Source organism: Cervus canadensis, chromosome 5 (assembly GCF_019320065.1).
Source record: "Cervus canadensis isolate Bull #8, Minnesota chromosome 5, ASM1932006v1, whole genome shotgun sequence".
In the NCBI taxonomy this organism is placed as follows: domain Eukaryota; kingdom Metazoa; phylum Chordata; class Mammalia; order Artiodactyla; family Cervidae; genus Cervus; species Cervus canadensis.
Genome location: NC_057390.1, coordinates 24,965,528 through 24,989,972, shown reverse-complemented (window position 1 = coordinate 24,989,972; position 24,445 = coordinate 24,965,528). Strand labels below are relative to the sequence as shown.

The window sequence follows — 24,445 nt, the reverse complement described above, 5'->3', positions numbered from 1 at the left end:
TGGGACGATGTTAAATAATAGTATGCTAATTTGGCTTCTGTTTGTTCAGAATTCAGCATGATTCAAATAGGGATGAGTTGAAAATTAACCTTTTCACTATGGAATAAATAAATTATCAAAATAAGCACATGCACAAAAAAAGATACTAGAAATCAGGTTCAGTCTACTCAAAGTGGAAGATAAATCTGTTTGACCTTAACCACATGAAAAATTCTACTGCTAAATGCAGTACTTATTAAAGCTGGCCCAGTGGATCTGGCATTGCTTAGCAGAATGGTGTGGATTGTCAAGTATATGTAAGAGTTATTATAAAATTGTATTTCTTTTAGTATTTGTTATTGTTGTTCCATCCTATGGTGGTAAAAATGTTTTATAGTTGGGGCATGCTGTTTTTTTTTAACTACCCTGGTCTCTGGAGTCAGACAAACCTGACTTTGAAGCCTGGCTTGTCCGTTCACTTCTTTTGTGGGTTTGGTCAAGTCACTTACTGTCTCTGAGCCTGTCCTAGAAGAGCACATGGAAGATGCAGAATACTGGTTCTGAAAAAAGTTTCTAATTCTTACTCAGTTCATTGTTAGGATTTAGGTATTTATTGATTTAATTCTTTAAGAGAGCACAAGGGATGGGCCATTCTGGTTGTAAAAGTTCAAAGTAAATATCTGGGCTTGTTTGATATGAAGAAGAGAAGATTTGGGATGTTTTGGAGGTGTGACTGGTGGCTGAGATGGGAGAACAAGATAGGGTGTGTAACAACTTTTCTAATGTATGTGAAATGTTATCCTTAAAAAAAAAAAAAACAGCATTTTTGAGGTATAAGGTAAACTGCACATGTTGCAAGTGTACAATTTGGTAAGTTTATACATCCATAAAATCATTCCCAGTGTCAAGATAGTAATCATATCTAGCACCCACAGAAGTTTCCTTGTGTCCTTCTGTAGCCTTCTCCAACAATCCCAGCCCCTCTCACCTGGCAACAGCTGTTCTATATCACTGTAGATTAATTTGCATTTTCTAGAATTTATTTAAGTGGAGTCATATATTATGTACTTTATTTGTCTGACTTTTTCACTCAGCATAATAAATTTGAGATTAACCCATGTCATTACGCATATAAGTAGTTTGTTCCTTTCTATCACAGAATAGTATCCCATTGTACAGCTATACCATGATTTACTTATGTACCTGTTGAGGGATATTTTTGCTGTGTCTAGTTTTGACTATTACAAATAAAGTTGCCAGAAATATTCATATACAAGTTTTTATATGGACATATGCTTTTTTTTTTTTTAGGGTAAACATCCAGGAGTGGAATGAGTGGGTTGTGGAGAATGGTATACATTTAACCATTTAAGAAACTGCCAAATTATTTTCCAAAGTGATTGTACCGTTTTACATTTCCACCAGCAGAGGATGAGAGTCCCACTGGTTCCACATGCTGGTCAACACTCTGTGTGCTTGGTCTTAATTTTAGACATCGAGCATCTTTCCATGTGTTTCTTTGCTATCCATATATCTTCTTTGCTAAAGTCTTGGTTCAAAGTTTGACCCATTTTTTTGTTGTTGTGGTTGGTTTGATTTCTTCTCATCCACACTATATTTTGGGCACAAGTCAAAAGGTTATTTGTTTAGGTATAAATTCATTTGTTTCCCTGGCATGTGGAACCAGAAAAACAAAATTAAGTTGCAGCAAGAAAAGAGTACAATTATCCTTAAGGAAGTACTTTTTGACTGTGAAATGAATGTGGGCATTGGGGCAATGAAAGGAGGATGTAAAACTTTCCCTGAGAGTGTTTACAGATAGGGCTGGCAGTGGTCTGCTTGGGTGCTGTAGGGATGGTGATGTGTGACTCAGTTTACCTAATTTATGTCTCCATTTGAGAGAAGAATCTTTCCAGGGGCAGATCTCTTACTAACATCTCAATATTCTTTGCTCATTTGTGCTGTTTTTTCAGGTCAAAAAAGTACAATTTCTTGGAACGTTTTCAAAACTTTCCATGTACTTCATGGTTTTAAAAAAATTCACTCTTTCTGATTTTAGCTTAAAGTGATGCTGTGAAACCTGAGGAAAGTCATTCAGGGGTATTAATTAGCTTCAGCAAAAACAAATTGCAATCTCTGGAGAATAATCAGATTAAAAGAAACACTCAAATTTCTCTCATCTAGCAGGAGCACAAATCACTGTTTTAGTTGATAGTACTGGGAAGATTCATTCAGCTCTCCATTGAGGCAACATAATTAACTAGATTCTGGAGAAGAGGTTCTACATGATTAAAGGAATTGGAGTTGGTTTAGCCCACGGAAGGGAAGAGTAAGGGGTGACTTAATGACAGGATTCCAGTATAGCTAATGAAGGGTTTTCCTGTGTATAGAAAACACTGGTCATTTGTTTTCCAACTCCACAGAGGCTCAACCTAGAGAAAATTGGCTCCCAACTATAGAAAGATTGAGTGTGGTTTGTATTAGACATAAAACTTCTATTATCAGCATCAATATTGTTATGAGATTAAGCAATGGAGCAAGTCAAGAGAGGTCATAAAGATATTCTGAAATAAAAAAGATAGCTATCTGCCTGGAATGTTTAAATGTCCATTGAATTATAGGATTTTGTTATTGAAGGGGACCTTCAAGATCACTTACTCTAATCTTCTTTTACAGATGAGGATGTGAAAGGACATTATGTAACTGGCCTACGGCCACATTTAGATACTAATATTTTAATTTGAGGATGTTTTAAAAGTAGTCTGGCTAAAGAGGCACCAAAGGGACTGTGTAAGAGTTTCTGCTTAAAAAAAAAAGAAGGAAGTTTCTGCTGAACAGTAGGTTTCACTCCACCAAAATAGTCACTTGAAGCTGATGACTATGTGTATTATTTTTTCCTAAGCCCATGAAGATCCTGCCAGTGTGCTGACCTGTGTCTCTTGTCTTTAAAAATGTTAAAGATTTTTATCCTTGGACATTTTGAACTTGTCTCTAAATAAATGCTCCACTTCAAAAGACTGTAGCTGATTTGACCCAACTTGGCTAATATTGATAGAGGACAGCAGAGGACATTCCCACAGCCCTTGGGGAGCCTGTCCCAGTCTAATACAGGGCTCTCCAGCTACCTCTGGCTGCTGCCTGTCTACAAAGACTACAATTTCCTGGACAGCTATTTCCTGGTGACTAATTTGCCTTCCTTAAAGATAGTGAGTTACACACCCTTAGGTTTTATTTTATTAAACACTATTTGGAGCAGTAGGAAACACATTTAGGCTGCCAGTTCATTGTGTATGGGATCTGCAAAAATGAGTTCTGACCATTGGAATTAATGGGATAAATTGCTTATACAGGATTGCACATCCATTAGCCATAACAGAAATCGGCACAGTGCACTTTATTTGCTTGTGGATACATTTCATTTGGCAACTCATCATTCTGTACATGTTCCCACTAGACCATCTAGAGCAAAAACTGACATATGTGTATATAGTATTATATTCTCATTTCAAAGGGCTTATGTGAGTACTAAAAGTGAGATAAAATTTTTGGAAGTGCCTTGCACATGGCTGGTACCTGGCAGATACTCAGTAAATGTTCCCACTTTCCTTTCCCTTTCTCTTCCTTGGGTTTTAGCATGGATATTGGAATCTCTCAGAAATGTGACAGATTCTTGTCAAAAAGGAAGTTCATAAAATTGTTCACATTTATAAGTGTTTATTTAAAAATTATCAGGCTATGTTAAGCACTCACGTTAACTCACAAGATTTTAATATCTTCTCAGAAAGAGTCACCTGAAAAGTTAAGTTCCATTGGTTTGAGAAGGATGTACTCAGCACCTGTGATTTGTCCACCGAATACTGGGCTAGATTTAGGGTGCTTTGAGGGCTTCCCTGGTAGCTCAGTGGTCAAGAATCTGCCTGCAGTGCAGGAGTCGCAGGAGACTTGGGTTTGATCCCAGGGTCAGGAAGATCTCCTGGAGGAGAAAATGGCAACCCATTCCAGTGTTCTTGCGTGGAGGGTCCCGTGCACAGAGGAGCCTGGTGGGCTATAGTCCATGGGGTCACAAAGAGTTGGACATGACTGAGTGAAAAAAAAAAAACATATATATTATCTTAAGAAGAAAGTACGTTTCCTCTGTATCTTTGTGTGGTTCCTTAAACTGACTATCCTGTCACTCAATGAATATGAAGCCGCATGCCCTAAAGGTTAATGGGTCGTGTTTCAATTGTGTCAAGTCACTTAGAGAACTCGGCCTCTGATCAGTTCAGGACTATTTTTCTCCAACCCACCACTACCTGCAAGGAACGGCGAAGACATGCGGAGAGGCCAGGGAGTCACCTCAAGCCCCTTAAAGACTCAGTGACCACCTGAATGTGTTCATCTCTCGTCTTTAGTGGAGCTGGGCAGAAACATCGGGAGGGCTTTTGCTACTGAGAGGAACGCACAGCTCTTTCCCTCAGTCTGCACAAGCTGCAGCCATCAGCTCCTGCCCTGCACACAGCTTATCCCAGCTTGAGAGCCCCGGGGGCAGATCCAGAATGCTCTTCCAGCTGTCCTTGCGGAGGCCAGTAGACCAAAATGCAGCTTGTTGATCCAGAGTCAGAGAGGAAAACCCACAAATGGACCGGGAGGAGGACTGTGCCAAAATTTCAAACTAAGTCTAGTAGTTATTTTCATTATGTAGGAAAGTTTTATACTGTTTGTGTTAGATTTTTATTTTTATTTTTTTACTTTATAATACTCCATTTTACTTTGGGTAATGACTGAAAGTAATGATTCCCTTTTAATCTCTAGGACCTCCAAAGTCTTTGTGTTTATGTTGCCAGAAAGTCTTTACCATGTTTTTCCGAGTTAGGAAAGAATCATTGTTAAGTTATAACTGCATTTCAGTGCTCCAGAGGAGAGGGAAAAAAAAAAAACCCAAAAAACCTTCTTTCCAGCTGTCTAGACAACTTGGTTGGAATCTGAAAAATTAAGTTTCAAATTGTATTTGTTGTTGTCTAGGCAAATGAAAGCATAAAATGAAATTTCAGATGAAATATAATTTTCATACTCTATGTTTGGATACCAGGAAGCAACCAGGGATTAGTATTCAGAAAGCATCCTTTCATTTATTTAGAACATGTTTGTAATTGTAAATAATTAAAGAGTATTATTCAAAGATCTCTTTAAACTGAGCACCACACTGAATACCTTCCCCGCTTGGCAAGTTCTCTTGCTTTATTTCCTAACACTAAAAGGAATGATATGAATGCAACTAGCCATTGCCACTGCGTCCATCACCCTGTGTCCTTGCCACATATGTGGACAAGTGTGGTGCCCAATTCTTACAGGGACAAGCGAAGGGTGTCAGAGTGTTGGAAGCCGATTCCCAACTCCTGGCAGTTGCCATTTTCAGCCCTTTGGAATTAACAGCCTATGGCTCGTTGACCTGGGGAAAGCCTTGGTAATTTAGAGGCAGAGTGAGTGGAGATGACCTTGAAAGGATGCTCTTTCTACAGCTTAGACTCTGGTTGGTATGTCCCAGAAGTACACACTACTTCTCAGATGTTCTGTTTTGGCTTATTGATTATTTTCAGCATTTCTTTATATAAATTTTTGTAACGATCTTAACATGTTGATTTGAGTTAATTTGTAAAGAGCAATTGCAGCTTTGAGCTGCCCGGTAGCTGTTTGAACTAAACACTCTACCTGCAGAAATTATTTATGTATATATACTTGTCCATGAAAGCTAGAAGTGTACAATTTTTAGCTTAGCTACTGTCTACTGCTCTTATTTCTCCCTTACTACCCAAACCAAGAATTATTTTTCAAATCAGACTTCAAAAGTCCTGAACCCATTACTCTTCCAAGAAATATATTTGAATAAAGAAATCCATGAGCTGTGCAGAAGGCAAGATTACAGTAAATGCGACTTCTAAGTGCTAGCGGTTTGAGTTGCAGGAAAGGGAACGAGTAGTTCAGGCGCTGGTAGGCCCTTTGATGAACTGAAAATCAGCAGAGGAGAAGGACAAGTAGAGACTGGCAACTGTGGCCGAATTGAACTCACCTTAGAATGTGCAAAAAGGACTTCAGGAATAGCATTTGTAACAAAAACATATTTTATACTGACAGGACATGCTGAACTGTTTGTTTTTTTTTTTCCAGATTCGCTGGTACAACCTTATTTTTTTCAGTGGTTTCTCTCTTATGCATACACACGTACCCACACGTGTACAAATTTCCGAAGGCAAGACTGAAACTAGGAACCACAGACAATAAAAAGGAAAAATAAATCTTTGGTGAAATGGTGTTAGAAACAGCATTAGAATTGACAGAAAGTAGAATTTGGGGCCTGGACCTGAGGAATAAAGGCAGCGGACCCCACATAAACAAGTCAGTTGGCCCCAAAGAAACTCAGTCTTCTCTGGTTTCCAGCTCCTCTGGTGGGGAGGGAGAGGGACAAGCCTTTAGGAGCCCTGAAGCCTGTTGTGTATCGTAAGGCTCTATCCTCAGCCAGTTGTTGAGATAGACAACACTAGAGAGTTTGTATGTGTGGCTCAAACTTTTAAGTATAAGGTATTTTGCCTTATAAGGCATTGTGTTTTCTATGCATTGTCTCATTTAAGCTTCACAACAGCCTGTGAGATAGTTACCCTTCCTTGTTTTATAGATGGTAAAAACTTAGGAGGTTCACTGTGACCTGTATAAGGTCACCCACTAGGCAGAACTTGGACCTAAGCAGGTTTTCTGGATTCTGGAACAGGTTCTTAACTCCTGTCTTATTTGCTATATTACTCAGAAACTATAAAGATCCTATTTCTGCTCTCAAGATCATTTTGGTCTAATAGAAAAGAAACTTAGAGTTACCGAAGGGGAAAGGAGGTTGGGGAGGGATAAATCAGGAGTTTGAGATTAGTGGATACAAAACTACTGAACATGAAATAAACCACAAGGTCCTATTGTCTAGCACAGGGAACTATATTCAGTATCGTGTAATAAACCATAATGGAAAAGAATATGAAAAAGAATATACATGATATATATATATAAATATATATATATTTGTAAAACTAGATCGCTTTATTGTATTCTAGAAACTAACACAACATTATAAATAAACTATACTTGAATTTAAAAAAATTTTTTTAAACATCATTTTGGTCTAGCCAACATGATACCTGAGAGAGGAATATAAGCAGGATGTGCCTCTTGCCCTGACACCTGTAAGCATGCCATTGAAGTGACAGGGTGTGTGCATGAGTGCTCAGTCACTCAGTCATGTCCTACTCTTTGTGACCGCATTGACTATAGCCCTCCAGGCTTCTCTGTCCATGGGATTATCCTGGCAAGAATACTGGAGTGGGTTGCCATTTCCTCCTCCAGGGAATCTTCCCGACCCAAGGATTGACTCCATGTCTCTTACAGCTCCTGCATTGGCAGGTCAATTCTTTACCTCTGAGCTACTTGGGAAGCCCAAGTGACAGGGCACGGGAGAGCAAAGGATTGAACAGAAGTTACACCTGAGCAGAGTTACAGAGGATATGGACGAGTTCCCCAAGTATACAAGGGTGAAAAGGCCATTTAGTCCAGTGAGTGTAAACTGCGGTGTACAAAGGCACTAAAGATGCAACAATATTTGGATTGACAAAACGTGCATAGAAAGTTTTTTATTTTTGTATACATAGTATAACCTGTGGCCTCAGCCTACTTCTTCCTACCCAGCCTTCAGAGATACCTTGTGAGGTAGGGTCATCTCAGCTTTGAAGATTATCTGTAAATGAAAAAAGTGAAAGTCACTCGGTTGTGTCCATCTCTTTGCAACCCCATGGACTGTACAGTCCATGGGATTCTCCAGGCCCGAATACTGGAGTGGGTAGCAGTTCCCTTCTCCAGGGAATCTTCCCAACCCAGGGATTGAACCAGGGTCTCCTGCATCGCAGGCATATTCTTTACCAGCTGAGCCACCAGGGAAGCCCAGGAATATGGAATGGGTAGTCATCCCTTCTCCAGTGGATCTTCCTGACCCAGGAATCAAACTGGGGTCTCCTGCATTGCAGGCAGATTCTTTACCAGCTGAGTGACCAGATGACCATTCCCTAAGAGCAGCTGGCCATGCTGTAGGAGAAACAGACCATAATGGCATGCATTCTTAAGTAAACCTAGTGAGGGATTTGAGGAGAGGTCAGACATAGCTTCTTCAAACTCAGTTTAGTCCCTAAGATGCTGACACCTTGATCAAGTAGGGGCATCTCTAGAAAGTGGATGATTATTTTCATCAGCAGCAGAGAGTCCCCTACATTCAAAGTTACCTCCCCCACATAGACGACTAATGTTCTGTCAGCCCTTCTGCCTTGTAAGGATTAAATGATGTAATATGCACAGAGCTTTTAACGATAGGTCTGGCCCTCCATAGATGCTTAGTAAATGTTAGTTACTATCATCATCATCTTTATTGTTCTGCTCCACATTCTAACAATTAGGGACTGGTTGGTTCCATAAATCATTCATACCTTAATGTGATTAGGTTGAACACGTTACTTTGGAAACACTTGGTGTTTTCAAGGCTCTGAGGATTTTGAGGCAGCTGCACTGTTCAAAGTCTTTGACTAAATTTTGCAGGTGGACAAACCCTAATTAAAATGCAGGATCTGCCACTTGCTAGTTTTATGACTTTAGTATGTTGGGAAACCTTACTTTTCTCATCTAAAAATATAGCTGATGATGCTGAGCTTATAATGAAGGTTTAATATAAAACGGTGTTTCTGAAGTACATAGCCAGTTCTGGTACACAGTAATCATTTAATAAACCTCAGTTCCCTTTTGACCGCGTGCCCTGGGGGGCAGTTTGGGTTCATGGGCAGAAAGGCATAGAGAGGGTACCACTTTCTTGTCAAACCCAAATCTTCCTTCTGTCTGACCCTACTTAGTCACAGCGGGACCCTGCTGACCCAGACCACCCACCCTCCTTTCTGGGTGTCCCAGTTCAGTTCCTCTACAGCAACCTGTGTTTACTTCTCATGATCCCAGAAGGCACTGGCTGATTGGCCTGAATTTCCTACTAGATTCTAGACTCCCCACGACCTGGGCAGTGATTCTCTCTGGTTCCCTCATTCCTAATAACTCAGCATATGCTTTTGCTGGGCACTCAGTGGATATCTCCATGCCTGACAGCTATGAGTGATGTCCAGCCACTTACCTGTGAAATGTTCCACCGGAATAGATTCAGAGGCTAAATATAAGAGAAACACCTGGAGAAAAAGCTTAGCCACCACACTGTGAAACTGGATGATGTCAGAAGAATGATTTTTTCCTGCTCAGAATCGTGCATTCTAAAATTTCCAGGGCCTGCCAGGGTTCCTAAAGTCTGAAGGTGTGTATCACCCTCCCTTGAAGATCCTTCATCTCCTCCAGAAAACGACTCGAACTCTCCTTCTTGTTCTCTTTTCTGTGCCGCTATACACCCTTGGATGTTTCCATGGGTACTGCTGACTGGTGATCGTGAGGCTGTCTGGCTGGCTCCCCCTGAGCTGATGGTTCCCTGTGACAGCATCCTGTTCTCCATCCCCACATCTCTTAAAGCAGAGTGCTTACCTGCCAGTCACAGGCACACTGCAAAGAAGCAACTGCAGATTCTTGACCTGGATCTGGAAAACTCTGCCCCAAGGGTTTTGAGCATGAGCCATGAACCTCCTAAAACTGGTGGGAAATTGTATGTGTATGCACGTAAATCTACTGTTCTGGTGAGAGAATCCACAGTTTACATTAGATTCTAAAAGGTTTTCATGAGTCTACGAATGTTAAAAAGGAAAAAACCCACTAATTTAGAGATTTTCCACATACTTGTAAATTCAGGCCCATGTTTTCATTAGCTGGGAGATATTTTTATGGTCCTCCAATACCCAGGTGTGAGCTACAACTTGAAATAGCCCACAAGCTCCATCGCAGAGTCGTGGATGGCAGTTCTGGCCTTGGAGCTGCTGCTTAACTATCATGGAGGGTTCTCTGAGCCTTTTGAGCTGCATTTTACTTTTTGTCCATTAACTGAGGTTTATAATGCCCTCATATCCTACAGGAATGCTGTATAGAGAGATAAGGGATGTACAGACATTTATAAGCTGCCAAGGGTTGTACAATTGTGGGGTGCAGGTGTTACTATTACGAATGTGTCATCTCTCATGTTACCCAGGGCCAGGAACACAGTAGGCAATTGATACATGTACGGTTAAAATGAACACGGACAGGGCTTATTAAGGGAGAGAGCTAGAGATTTAAGACACCAGTGTCTGTGTGTTCTGCAGATCTTGTGAACAATTTAGTATTCAGGCCTAGAACACAGCTGGGGTACTGAGAAAATGCTTTCCAAACTATGATAATAGACGAAATAACCTTCGAGATTCAAAATCCATTTGTTTTGTTTTCCAGAGACTTAAAATGAGTAAAATTGAAACTTTAAGAGTAGAAGCTGTCTCACTTTTTTCAGGAGGCCTCCAGAGTCGTCCTCATCACTTTATAATGAAGGCAAAAAAAAATCCTCCTTGCCATCATATCATCAATTTATTGTTCTTTTCTTTTTTGAGATCAATCCTGAATATTTGTTAGAAGGACTGATGCTGAATCTGAAGCTCCAGTACTTTGGCTACCTGATGCAAAGAGCTGATTCATTGGAAAAGAGCCTGATGCTAGTAAAGATTGAAGGCAAAAGGAGAAGGGGGCAGCAGAGGATGAGGTGGTTAGATAGCATCACTGACTCAATGGAGGTGAATTTGAGCCAACTCTGGGAGATAGGGGAGGACAGAGGAGCCTGGCGTGCTGCAGTCCATGGGGTCGCAAAGAGTTGGACACGACTGAGTGACTGAAGAACAACAGCAGCATTCACACCACAGTCTTCATTCTCTCGTTGGGGCCACAGGGAGGCCTGCCATTCCTAGACTATGCTGATCCCACCATAACAGGGGCATGGCACGTTATTGAAACTGTACTTTCAAAGTACTTCCTTCTTGGAGTGTTCTCATAGACACCATCTCACTGGGGATCAATAACTGCCACTACTGTCTGCACAACAGATCCAGAGAGGTTCCTGCAACTTGTCCAAGTCACAAACCCCAGTGTCCAAAACAGGATGATGCATTCCTGAAGATCGTCTCTGCCTGATTTTGGCACCTGTGCTGAATCAAAACTAGAAAATTCTATCTATGGGAAAGATAGATTTTTAGCTTCAAATATATTCCACTTAGAGCTGAAAAGACTATTTATATCCCCTCACACTCCAGGCCACATATACCTGAAGAAAAGCTGGATCTCATCACACCTGCTTCTTGTCCCTCAGTTCAGTTCAGTTGCTCAGTCATGTCTGACTCCGCGACCCCATGGACTGCAGCATGCCAGGCTTCCCTGTCCATCACCACCTCCCAGAGCTTACTCAAACTCATGTCCATCAAGTCGGTGATGCCATCCAACCATCTCATTCTCTGTCATCCCCTTCTCCCCCTGCCCTCAATCTTCCCCAGCATCAGGGTCTTTTCCAGTGAGTCAGTCCTTCACATCAGGTGGCCAAAGTATTGGAGTTTCAGCTTCAGCATCAGTCCTTCCAATGAATATTCAGGACTGATTTCCTTTAGGATGGACTGGTTTGATCTCCGTGCAGTCCAAGGGACCCTTAAGAGTCTTCTCCAACACCACAGTTCAAAAGCATCAATTCTTTGGTGCTCAGCTCTCTTTATGGTCCAACTCTCACATCCATACATGACTACTGGAAAAACCATAGATTTGACTAGACAGACCTTTGTCAGCAAAGTAATGTCTCTGCTTTTTAATATGCTGTCTGGGTTGGTCATGACTTCCCTTCTAAGGAGCAGGCGTCTTTTAATTTCATGGCTGCAGTCCCCATCTGCAGTGATTTTCAAGCCCCCCAAAATTAAGTCTGTCACTGTTTCCACTGTTTCCCCATCTATTTGCCATGAGATGATGGGACCAGATGCCATGATCTTAGTTTTTTGAATGTTGAGTTTTAAGCCAGTTTTTTCACTCTCCTCTTTCAATTTCATTAAGAGGCTCTTCAGTTTCTCTTCGCTTTCTGCCATAAGGGTGGTATCATCTGCATATCTGAGGTTACTGATATTTCTCCCAGCAATCTTGATCCCAGCTTGTGCTTCATCCAGTCCAGCAGTTTGCATGATGTACTCTGCATTTAAGTTAAATAAGCAAGGTGACAATATACAGCCTTGATGTACTCCTTTCCCAATTTGGAACTGGTCCACTATTACATGTCCGGTTCTAACTGTTGCTTCTTGACCTGCAAACAGATTTCTCAGGAGGCAGGTCAGGTGGTCTGGTATTTCCATCTCTTTAAAAATGTTCCACAGTTTGTTGTGATCCACAGAGTCAAAGGCGCAGGCGTAGTCAGTAAAGCAGAAGTAGATGTTTTTCTGGAACTCTCTTGCTTTTTCGATGATCCAACAGATGTTGGCACTTTGATCTCTGGTTCCTCTGCCTCTTCTAAATCCAGCTTGAACATCTGGAAGTTCTCGGTTCACATACTCTGGAAGGTTCACATACATCTGGAAATTTCTTGTTTCATAAGAAAGCCTTCCTCAGTGATGAATGGAAAGAAATAGAGGGAAACAATAGTATGGGAAAGACTAAAGATCTCTTCAAGAAAATTTGAGATACCAAGGAAAAGATGGGCATAATAAAGAACAGAAATGGTAAGGACCTAACAGAAGCAAAAAATATTAAGACAAGGTGGCAAGAATACACAGAACTATACAAAAAAGGTCTTAATGACCCAGATAACCATGATGGTGTGATCACTCACCTAGAGTCAGACATCCTGGAATGCAAAGTCAAGTGGGACTTAGGAGGTATCACTACGAGCAAAGCTAGTAGAGGTGATGGAATTCCAGTTGAGCTATTTCAAATCCTAAAAGATGATGCTGTGAAAGTGCTGCACTCAATATGTCAGCAAATTTGAAAAACTCAGTGGCCACAGGACTGGAAAACGTCAGTTTTCATTCCAATCCCTACGAAAGGCAATGCCAAAGAATGTTCATACTACGGCACAGTTGCACTCATCTCACACGCTACCAAAGTAATGTTCAAAATTCTCCAAACCAGGCTTCAACAGCATGTGAATCAAGAATTTCCTGTCCTTAAAGACTGACAAAACAGTATCCTGGAAATTTTTTTTTAACTTGATAGTTGTGTGCGTGTGTGAGTGTGTGTACTAGAATCTGTCCTTCCATTTAAACAATTGGCCATGAGAGAGGAGTTCTAAATTATGTTTAGTCGTTGCTTTAGAATGAATGGTACTTAATTAAATATTACTTTAAAAATAGGCTTCTTCTCTTTTTCTATAATTGCATTACTTTTTTGAGGGGCAGTTTTGTTTTTCTCTTTAACCTGATTGTGTGCGTTTGGAAAGTACCCTAGTTCAGAGTATCAGAAAGCAGAAAATTCTGGCACTTCTCCGACTTTCCATTCTTTCTCCTGTATGGATGCCAGATTCCTTTGGGAAATCATCATTTGTAAAAGGTCAGGAGCAAAAGCAGGGGGATTCTTTAGTGTATGGTTTCTGCTAATTAGAAACTAAACATCTGTAACCATGTCAGAATTATTTGTATTTGAAAAGAAACAGTTATACACAAGTGCTTTTTAAGTAACATAAAGCACACTATAACACAAAGTATTATGTGTCAGAGGGGTGGGAGGACAGACAGCCCAGGAAGCTTCCGACAGATGGCTGTACTGGGTGAGGTCATTTGCTAATTAAATCTCAGCTTTTTCAGAATATTTTCTTTTCTCCATCAATTGAAGTTTTCTCACTCACTCCCCGACTACGTGCCCCTCCCCACCCCCACCATGGGCCAAAGCAAACATTTGACTCCTTTTGCCAATTACAGATCAAATGTTTAATCATTTTAAAGGGAAGACACGTAAGAAAATGGATGAGTTGGCAAAGTCCAGTCAAAACCATTGGGAAATCTCTAGCTCTCTACTGTAGCCTTAGTCTTCAGTGTCTGCTCACATCATGTTGTAAGGTGAGCTATTCTCCATCCTGGAAGTGAGTGCTGATTGGCCCATCTCTAGCCTGCTGTCTTAGGGGAAAAAACAACACGGTGTTTTGACTTATCCTGTACCTCTTTCTCTTCTTTCCCTCCTTTCTCCTACCTATCCTTCTCCCCAAGACGGAATTTTGCTTAGATTGTACAGAACTTACATCTGTACTTTTACTGTCATATTAAGACACACGTCAGTGATACCTCTGAAGTGTTACACTTTAGTCATAGGGCTTTATCTCTCTACATGCTAAGCATCAATGGCCCCATGGGCCTCATGGCCCAGATCTTGCCAGTCATTTTTTCTTGGAATATTGATTAATTTTGGAAAAAAGATAAGAGGCCATCTCTTTCCCCTGCAGAGTCTGCTGTCTTCTGGTCTTCCCCATTCTTGTCTTGGCATTTAAGACATTTATGTCTTAATGACATAAACTTAATGACATAAACTTACATAAAAGTAAGTTGAATTTTTTTTTTAAATGGGATGAAAGATCTTTAAGTCTTGAGAGTTCTAGTCAAGAATTTATTTAAGCTAAGACTTAACCATATTCGGCTTTCCTTTCAATTAAGACTATGTCTGTGAAGGCGCTCAGGTGCACAGTTTCTACAAAACGGTTGTGGACTCTCAGGTTCTAAGTATTTACAAAAAAAGAGACCCGTAGATGACTTGCCTTTCTAATGACCTTTTTGAATCTCAAAATAACCTCTTGTCCCTGACTTTCAGTTACTTAGGAACTGGCTTCTCTCCAAGCTCTTTGGGTGTGAGGCAAGGACTTGGTGACTCAAGGGTCTACCTCTTGTTCTCTTGACAATAAATTCAGAGCCTGTACTTGGCCATTTCAGACACTCCCCCGTGGGTCTGGCCTGACCCACTTCTCAGCCTGCAGTTCCACTCCTCTTCATGAACCTGATTTAGCCAGACACATTTAACTATACTGTACCTCAAGTGTTTCTACCCTTGCTTTATATAACTGTCACTGGTGGAAACTGCCTGGTTTCTTTTGGCATATTTGAATCACACTTGCTTTCCTGATTTCCATCCTTTGCAATACGACAGCCCACAACCTACAATCTGTGGTAGAACCATAGATGTTAATGATGTTTATGAGAAGAGCAAAGTCACCTGTAGAACTAATATAAACAAAGAAACAAAAAATCATTTGAAATCAGGGAAGTATAAAAACATCATTTGGAATAGGAAGCAACTCCTTCCCCCATCCCTGCTGTGGGATGTCTCAGCCAGAGCTAGATAGAGCATCAGCATGTACAAAGGTGTGGATGTAGATATGTGTATTGAATGGTCTTGTGCTTTTGTCTCTTCTCAGATGCGGTCACTCACCTGTCTACCGCTCCCGTGAAATGGCAGCTCGTGCCTTGGTCCCGTTTGTCATGATGGACGAAATCCCTAATACCATCCAAACTCTATTGGCCAAACTCCCTGACTGCACTGACCAGTGTTTCCGGCAAAACCATATTCATGGGACACTTCTCCAAGTAAGTAAAGTCAGTCTTTATGACTTTTGTCGAATACTGCTAGATGAACTTGGGTGCTGTTAGCAGGTGACGATTTGATATACGGACTTTTCACTTTATGCATAGAACTGTTCTCTACTGCTGAAAGAACAAATATTTCCTAGGTGTTCTTTTTTTCATCATAAACTTGAATGCAATGTCACAGTGTGATTCAGTCAGAACATCTTTTGCATTAAAATCTAGGTTTTCTGTGGCCTGCTTTTCCATCTGGCTTTCCTCTCTGAAGAAGTTGTGTCTTTTCCATCAAGTATGCCTGAAGAACATTCTGGGCCACTCCCTGTTCACAGTGAAGTTGTGAGCATTCCTTAATACATATCAGGCAGCTTAGTACATTGAATATCAAACCCTACTTTCCTATTTTCTCTGTGCTACAAGGGAGACTTCTCTTTTGAATAAATAAGCAAAATGACTTACTGCTTTTAACTTAACATTTCTTCTAGGCAAGACTCAAGTACAATAAATGATTGAGGAATAGGCTTCTTATTGAAACAGTCCTTTTTAAATCCTGGCTGTAAACGTGGGGACAGGTTGGTATTAGTGGGGTCTGCTATTCATGTGGCTGCTGTGGAGTGGGGCTGGGATGGGATTTAAATATCAGGTCATGCTTCTGATTTGTGAGCAGATTTGAGAGATGGCCTTGAGATCCAAATATATGTTCTAAGCCTGCAATCCACACTGCTGACGTGGCAGGCGGTGTGTAGAGTGATTAAAGCCTGCAACTCTGGATCCGGTCTTGTGTGGGTGTCGATTTCAGATCCACTACTCAATACCTATACATCTGTGTCTTCTCTTTTGAACCAAGGATAATAATAGTAGTATATACCTCTTAGGGATTTCTGTGAAGAATAAATGAATTAATGCGTATAAGGTGCTTAGAATAGTACTTGGTCCGTAGAAAGATACATAAATATTATTATCATTATTATTATTCATAGTTTTTTAATAAATCTGTGCTATAATGAAAACTGATGTTTTTAGTAACTCATTCTGTCTAGTTGAGAATGTAAAATAAACCTGGTGTTTGCTTTCCTTCCTTGTTTGTTGTATATATTCAGCAAGTATTTACTTGTTGAGTGACTTCTTTATACTACTGTGTCAAAGTCAAAATAGAGACCAAGTTCTTGTGTTGACGGAATTGAGGACAATAAACAAGAGGACTTCCCTGGTGGTCCAGTGGTTAAGAATATGCTTGCCAATGCAGGGGACATGAGTTCGATCCCTGGTCTAGGAAGATCCCACATGCCCTGGGGCAGCTAGACCCATGCGCCTTAGAGCCTGTGCACCACAGCAAGAGAAGCCACCACAGTCGGAAACCTGCTCACCGCAACAAAGAGAAAGCCCTTGTGCAGCCACAAAGACCCAGTGCAGCCAAAACTAAATAAATAAATTTATTAAAAGAAGAAGACCAGAAAGTGAGTGTGCTTGGCACTAGGGCAACACAGACAGTGCCACCGGATTGGTCCTGGGGATGTCAGGAAAGCCTTCCCAGAGAAAATGACATCTAAGAAGAGAGTGGAAAGTAGCCGAGGGAAGGGGAGAAGGATGCCTACCCTGCAGGGGGAGCAGCATATAGAAAGACTCAGACTGGCTGTGAGTCAGCCCCGCTGGGAACTGCAGGGTTGGGTGGGACAAGACTTCTAGGGTGGCGGGTCTCAAACTGTCTCAAGATCTCCTCACCCTCTTGAATAGTTTCTGAGGATCCCAAGTGGCTTTTGTCTATCAAAATTTAATTAGAAACTAAAACAGAAAATAAAACACAGGAACTCATGAGCACACATTCCATTAGTCATTAGAGGGGTGACATCATCACACACCTTGTAGCCTCTGGCAAACTCCACTGTACACTTGGGAGAGAATGAGAATGAAAGAGGAAAGTAATGTCTCAGTGTCATTTTGAAAATAGTTTAATCTTGCAGGTCTCCTGAAAAGATGGTGCAACTCCCAAGCGTCCCAGACCAGATGCTCTGGCCTCTATTATGTGCGTTATGGATCATTGGTGGTTTCTTTAGTACAAACTCCTAAGCACTCATCTCCCTTGGTCCTCACTTTATCCCTGTGATGAAGAGGGGTAGGGGTCATTATCTTGGTTATAAAGATGGGACCCTGAGGCCCACACAGTTCTGTCAGACTCCGCTGTTTCTTTGAAGGGAGGCTTCAGTAATGAGTCATGCAGAACAGGCTTTTCAGAGATGCATAGGGGATGCAGCTGAGTTAGAAGGAAGGTTCGGATTGTTGGGGGGCATCTGATTGTCTTTATTGAAGAGCCACTCTTGGCCAAACTTAGAAGCAGTGAGGTTGACATTGTTGCTTTGGCTCTTCCACCAGCGGTACAAAGGGCCTCCCAGCCTCATTCTGCTACTCACCTCTAAAAGGTCTGGCTTGCGTTCTACCAGTCTGCCCAGCAACAACAGATAGTCTTTTATTCTGTCTCTGGGCGGCCTTTGATATTCTCCAAGTTACTTCTTCTGCTACATAATATGTGAAACAGTGTGGGAAAGTCAAAACCCTCTAACGCTGGGGTGCTTGTGGCCGTTGCCCTTGTTCCTGAGTGTTGGCAAAAACAACAACTACATGGGTGTTGGGTGCCGGTATTGTGTTTGTGTTTGTCAAACGGATTCCTGTCTTTACCAAGATTGGTTTATACCCTGGTTGAAAAAAAGGAAGTCAAAGGCATGTGAAAATCTTTTTGTCATGTCTATTCGGGTGTCTCATCTGTGTTGCAATAGTTCTGTTTCACTCTGTTATTCTTTGTGGGGAAAGCAGGAGGGGTTAAGATGGGGAGGGCTCTCTTTCTCATTCCCTTCTGTAGCATACACATTCCTTCTCTGCATAAAGCTACCTTTGAAATCAGTAAAAGACCTGCACCTGAGAAAGCGATATTAGGGCTTGAAAGGAAAAGTCATCTCCATGGGACTTTCAGAACCAGCTAAGTAAATAGAAAATTGTTATGTTTTTCAAAGCAGGAAATCATTTTGTATCAGAAAACAAATTCTTTAACAGAACAGTTTCTTGAATTATAAATTTTGACATCTTTGAAAAATGTTTACATAAATATATTAAACCTCAGAGTTATCTCTGTAGTATACCTTGCAAACAAGAAATATGCTGAGCTCTGAATTTTGGGGAACCGTGGAAGAAAGGCTCAAATTATAGGACATGGAAAAAAAGAAAGAACATGTGGGATTTGTTCCTTAATCATTTTAAAAACCAGAGGCTCATAATTGCCATATTGAAGTGGATGTAAGTAACGCATGTCAGAAAAGGTGAGATTATCCTGCAGGTTCACTAGAGCCAGTGGTAAATGACATTAAATCTCAATAAAGACTAGATAAGAGCCATGGACATTACCTCATTTGGGAACAACACTGGCAGGGCTGCCCTGTCTTTTAAGTAGAATTAAACGTCTGTTCTTGTTGCCAGAATTCTTCACGTTGGGGACTTGACATTATTGCTAGGTTGCTTATCACTCCCAAGAAATCGTGTTGGAGTTCACAAAGTTCTCTTGTATGGAGGAAGAGTTTGGCCAACAATCATGAGGAAAGATTTATTCTGGTTCTTGGGTATTTAACTCACCTTTGGGTGTTTCATAAGGAAATATATACTATTTGATGTCAAAGATTGAGTTCTAAAGTTTTTCATTTCCTGCCCATTTCAGTTATTTTTCGTATGGTATAGACATATAAAAGGTGATCCTTGCTCTTTCTTTAATTAAGCTCTTTCATTTGGGCAAGCTGAAGTGGGCAGTTGAGGAAATTCAGCTGCTATTAAAGAAGAAAAACCACTTTTGCATTTATATGTATGTTCTAGGCAAAGATATTCTTTTTCCTTCAGTTAATCCAAATAATCTCCACAGTTCTACATGTCCCTTTCCTGGTATTACATTGCCTCCATCTTTACCAGGAGAATCTGTTGAACACTTTAATTCTTTTATTCCAGCTCCCTAAATTTGGAGCCTTGATTTCTGCACTTTGAGAATTCTGGGTTTAAAAGATTCTACTTTTCTAGTTGCAGAGCTGAGTAGGATTGCTGTATCCTTGGGTTGACATGAAATATTAACCAGGGATGGGCTTCAGATAGCCTAGGCCCACACACTGTCTCTCTCACACACACACACACACACACACACACACACACACACACACACACACACACACACACACACACACTGATGGGCTTCAGATAGCCTAAGCCCACACACTGTCTCTCTCACACACACACACACACACACACTGATGGGCTTCAGATAGCCTAAGCCCACACACTGTCTCTCTCACACACACACACACACACACACACACACTCTGATGGGCTTCAGATAGCCTAGGTCCACACACTGTCTCTCACACACACACACACACACACACACACACACACACACACACACACACCACTGATGGGCTTCAGATAGCCTAGGCCCACACACTGTCTCTCTCTCTCACACACACACACACACACACACACACACACACACCACACACACACTGATGGGCTTCAGATAGCCTAAGCCCACACACTGTCTCTCTCTCTCTCACACACACACACACACACACACACACACTCTGATGGGCTTCAGATAGCCTAGGCCCACACACTGTCTCTCTCACACACACACACACACACACACACACACACACACACACACACACACACACACACTGATGGGCTTCAGATAGCCTAAGCCCACACACTGTCTCTCTCTCTCACACACACACACACACACACACACACACACACACACTGATGGGCTTCAGATAGCCTAAGCCCACACACTGTCTCTCTCTCTCTCACACACACACACACACACACACACACACCATTCTCTGTGTTTCTGATGAGGAAATTGAGGTGAGCCTGGGAGAGTGACTTGAAATAAAGTCACAGAGATAATCAGGGTACAGAGAAGACATTAAAGCCTGCGCTTCTCTTGTGTTTAGAACTTGCTGCCTCCCTGATAGTTATGTGAATAATGACTTTTTATGCCTAGGGAAACCAAATCAAGAATCTATCTTTGCTCTGTTTTTAATCCCTTGTCACTCAATTAGTCTGCTTAAGTCTAATTTGATATACCACAACACTGGAAACAAAGAAGTCCATCCATATTATATAGAGGGACAAAGGATGCCAGTGAAATCCTGCAAAGCTACAACTGGTAAAAAACCTTTGAAAGTACTTATTGTACCTTCCTTCCCTCTGCTTATCTTTCTCAGGATTTCTCTTTGGTCTCCCATTTAATACTGCTAACCTGGAAATACAGAATCCTCAGGACTTAGGTTATAGCCAAACTCACAGTTGCACACCTTCTGTCTTCCTTAAGGGTGTAACAAAGCCTCTCAAACTTGGGCAACCATATAGGTCCTAGGCCTGGGAGCTGCTGGGACCATGTAAAAGTGGTCAAGATTGAATTCAGTTCACACTGTGGAATGCCTGCCCTGTTCTAGGCTCAGTGAAATCATGAGTTTGCCTTTAAGGCTTTTACCTCCCAGTGTGGGAGCTGTGGGCTAGAAGCCAGGTGAGCCAGTTAAACCCTCAGGGACCAGGGGGCGTATGAATAACAGAAACCAAGAAATGGCAAAAGATGAAGGCATCAGTCTTAAAAGGAGACTGAAGCTAAGGCATTTCTGCTTTAGTCTGTTACACCCTGATACACTCTGTGTTAGGGCCAGAGTTAAGATCTTTATGGGGGTGGGTGTAGGGCTGCTGGGCTGGGAGAGACAGCACCAAGACAAAAACAGAGCTAGATCTTGGTGTTACCCTTGTGGAAAAAAAAAGCAGAATACCAAGAAAGAAAGAATGATGGGCCACTTTGGTCAGCTAGTTGTCTGAAAGAATCACTGTTCAGGAAAGAGGAATAAGACCAACCACCCTTTATTCTCTGCTGTAAAGAGAAGCAGTGGAAACAAATAAAAAGTCAGTAGTGGAGGTGGCCTTAAGTATAAATTCTGTTGGAGTTTTCTGAATAAGGAAATGAATGTTTTTAGGAAAAAAAATTTTTTTTTACTAATATTGTTGCACTAAAACCTATGAGTAAGTAGAATGGAAGAATGATCAATTCCATCCTTTCAAAATGTGACCGTATAATACAGCACCTTATGCTTGACGAATTTTAACATCTTTCTCATATTTCTTAAAAGTGCAAAATTGTGAAACATAAAGTAGAAATTCTCTCGAGCTGTCCAGAGATGAAACATTCCTTGACAGATTCCACTTGGTGACCTAAGCTTGGCCTGTCTCCGTTGTTTATTTTCTACACAGAAAATAGAATTTCAGAATGGAAAATCAAAAACAAAAGATGAAATTATGCTGATGTTGTAAGTTATAAATGGACGGCTGGTCAGTGTGCTTTTTTTTTCTGGAATGAGTCATGAAGAAAGGCTCGGTCTTGTCACTAGCGGCCAGATTTACTCATTTTTTCTGAGTACTTGTGTTCCTGCGAAAGGAGAAAAATCTAAATTGCTAGGTCCCCAGTCCAAGAAACACTAAGGCAGAGCTTCACATGGCTATATGTGTGTTAAGTCTTTATTGACTCCTTCAGCACCCAGGGAGTCTGAGGGAGGCCTCGAGGGGCTGGAGGCTCCAGGCAGTCACCTGCAGTGTCTCTTTATCCCCAAGTGCCAAAGAAAGGTTATATTCTGCAAGTGCCTTGATGTGAAAAGGATTGGGAAGCCCTGGGCCCTTAAGTTAAAACAAACAAACAAACTAGACCTTGTTAAATCTTACCTTTTATTTCTATCTGGATATAAGCCCAGAAAAGTCATTTTTAATTAAAATGCTTCTCTTGAAGATGAATTAATCCCTTCCTTATAAAAATCGAAAGGCTTTTATTTGATGTGTGTTGTTTAGGGAGCCTGTTCTGGGTGTGGGAGACAGCTTTTAGCTGCCAGCTTTGGAACATTGACGGTAGTACACTGTGACCGTCACTCGGCAGTGTCCTGCCGCTGTTTTCCAGTGCTCTGTACTGACAATGGCGCCCCACTCCAGTACTCTCGCCTGGAAAATCCCATGGACGGAGGAGCCTGGTGGGCTGCAGTCCGTGGGGCCGCTAAGAGTCGGACATGGCTGAGTGAATTCACTTTCACTTTTCACTTTTATGCATTGGAGAAGGAAATGGGAACCCACTCCAGTGTCCTTGCCTGGAGAATCCCAGGGATGGGGTCTCACAGAGTCGGACACGAGTGAAGTGACTTAGCAGCAGTAGCAGTACTGACAGTATATCAGCCAGGGGTGTGTAGAGTTAAGACATTTTTCAGTTGCTGTATCCCCTGGCTTTTGTACTGTTTGGCTTTAGAGTTGGGGAAGTAATGGTAGAAAAGAGTATGCGTACGTAAGTATGTATGTAGATACAACACACACACACATACATATACACATGTATAGAGATGCCAGTTATTGAGAGTGTGTGTGTGTTTATATATTTGGGGGGGTGTATGTATTGAGGATCTGTGGCGGCTCTTCTGAATGAAGGATATTAATCCCATCACATTGATGGGAAAACTGAGAGCAACAGAGGTTATGAGTTTGACTAGTTATGCGAGGATAAATGGTCAAAATGTAGCTGGGAGTTAAAGCAACTTCTCTGGAAGAGGGAAAAAAACATTTTTGGGCTAGAGTGACTCTCTCCAGGGCTTTCAAGGTGTGGGGTAAAGTGGAAGCTGACACCATCTATTTGTTCGTTCATTCAGCTGTTGATTGAGCGCTGCTCGAGGTGCTTAGAATACTTCAGAGAACAAGAGACAGACCCTGGCTTCAAGGATCACAGCTCTCAAAGACTGTACATTCTAGAGGCAGGGAGACAGGCAATAATAAATGGTATTATAACAAAACTTACTCTAACTTATTGTACGAAGTATAATGAATATGTGCGTCATTTATTAAGAAGTAATCACTGCTGTAGACCGAAGGAGCAAGTAGGATGAGGAGAATCGGGAATTGGTAAGCGAGGAGGGCAGACAGCAGTATTTACTGCATCAGAATAGTCATTTTGGAAAGGTACATCTTGAGCAAATCCCACCAAGAGACAAAGGAAAATGTTATTATTTTTTAAAATAAAGAATAAATGTCTTTTCTCCAGAAATTGGGTTGGTTACACATGTCTATATGTTCAAGACTGAAGATCCCCTGAGGAAGGGAAAGGCTGCCCACTCCAGTATTCTGGCCTGGAGAATTCCATGGACTATAGTCCATGGGATTGCAAAGAGTCGGACACGACTGAATGACTTGCACTTCACTTCACCTGTAATCACGGGACGTGCCTGTAGAGTGGGCGCTGGTGGATACACAGGCCAGAGCGATGTTGTTACATAGAAGCTTGCTTGCTTTGTAAGGTCTCCATGCTGTATGTGCAGTTTACGGGGGACTGTGCGAAGTCCTTTCCCTACAGAATCACAGTCTGTCTTGGTCCCTGTGAGCTTAGGCAAATCTGAAAGTATCACATTGCCTCCTCGCTCTCTAGAATGATCCTTACCCTAACTGTCTGTGGCTGGGCCTTAGAGATAGGGAGTAAACGTGGAGAGAGTTTGTTTATTCTCTTATTTAGCAGATAGCTATTGCGTAGGGATTTTTGTTTGTTTTGGTTTGGGGAAAGATTTGTTTGTTTTTGTTTTGGCCATGCGGCATGGCATGCAGGATCTTAGTTCCCTGACCAGAGATTGAACCCATGCCCCCCTGCAGTGGAAGTACAGAGTCTTAACCACTGGACCTCCAGGGAAGTCCTATTGTGTGGTTATTAAGTGCATAACATTCAGCTAGGTTCTCTGGAGAATACAAAGGAAAGTTAATCTGTGGCATGTTTTCTGCCCTCAAGAGGCTTGTGAGCTGCCGTGGAACACAAGCCATCCGCACCGCAGACACTGCGAGAGACACGCCTTTCTAGGCAGGTGGTCAGGAACGCCGGCCTGAGA

General features: G+C 41.6%; 1 protein-coding gene across 5 annotated transcripts in view; it reads left to right on the top strand.

Annotated features, from left to right (window-relative positions):
• THADA (THADA armadillo repeat containing) overlaps positions 1–24,445 on the top strand; it is a 326,765-nt gene that overhangs the window by 164,061 nt on the left and 138,259 nt on the right. For all 5 annotated transcript variants that reach the window (XM_043468439.1, XM_043468440.1, XM_043468436.1 and 2 more), the window contains one exon: positions 15,341–15,509. In XM_043468439.1, the coding sequence (XP_043324374.1) occupies positions 15,341–15,509 (169 nt within the window). The remainder of the gene's footprint in view (positions 1–15,340; positions 15,510–24,445) is intronic.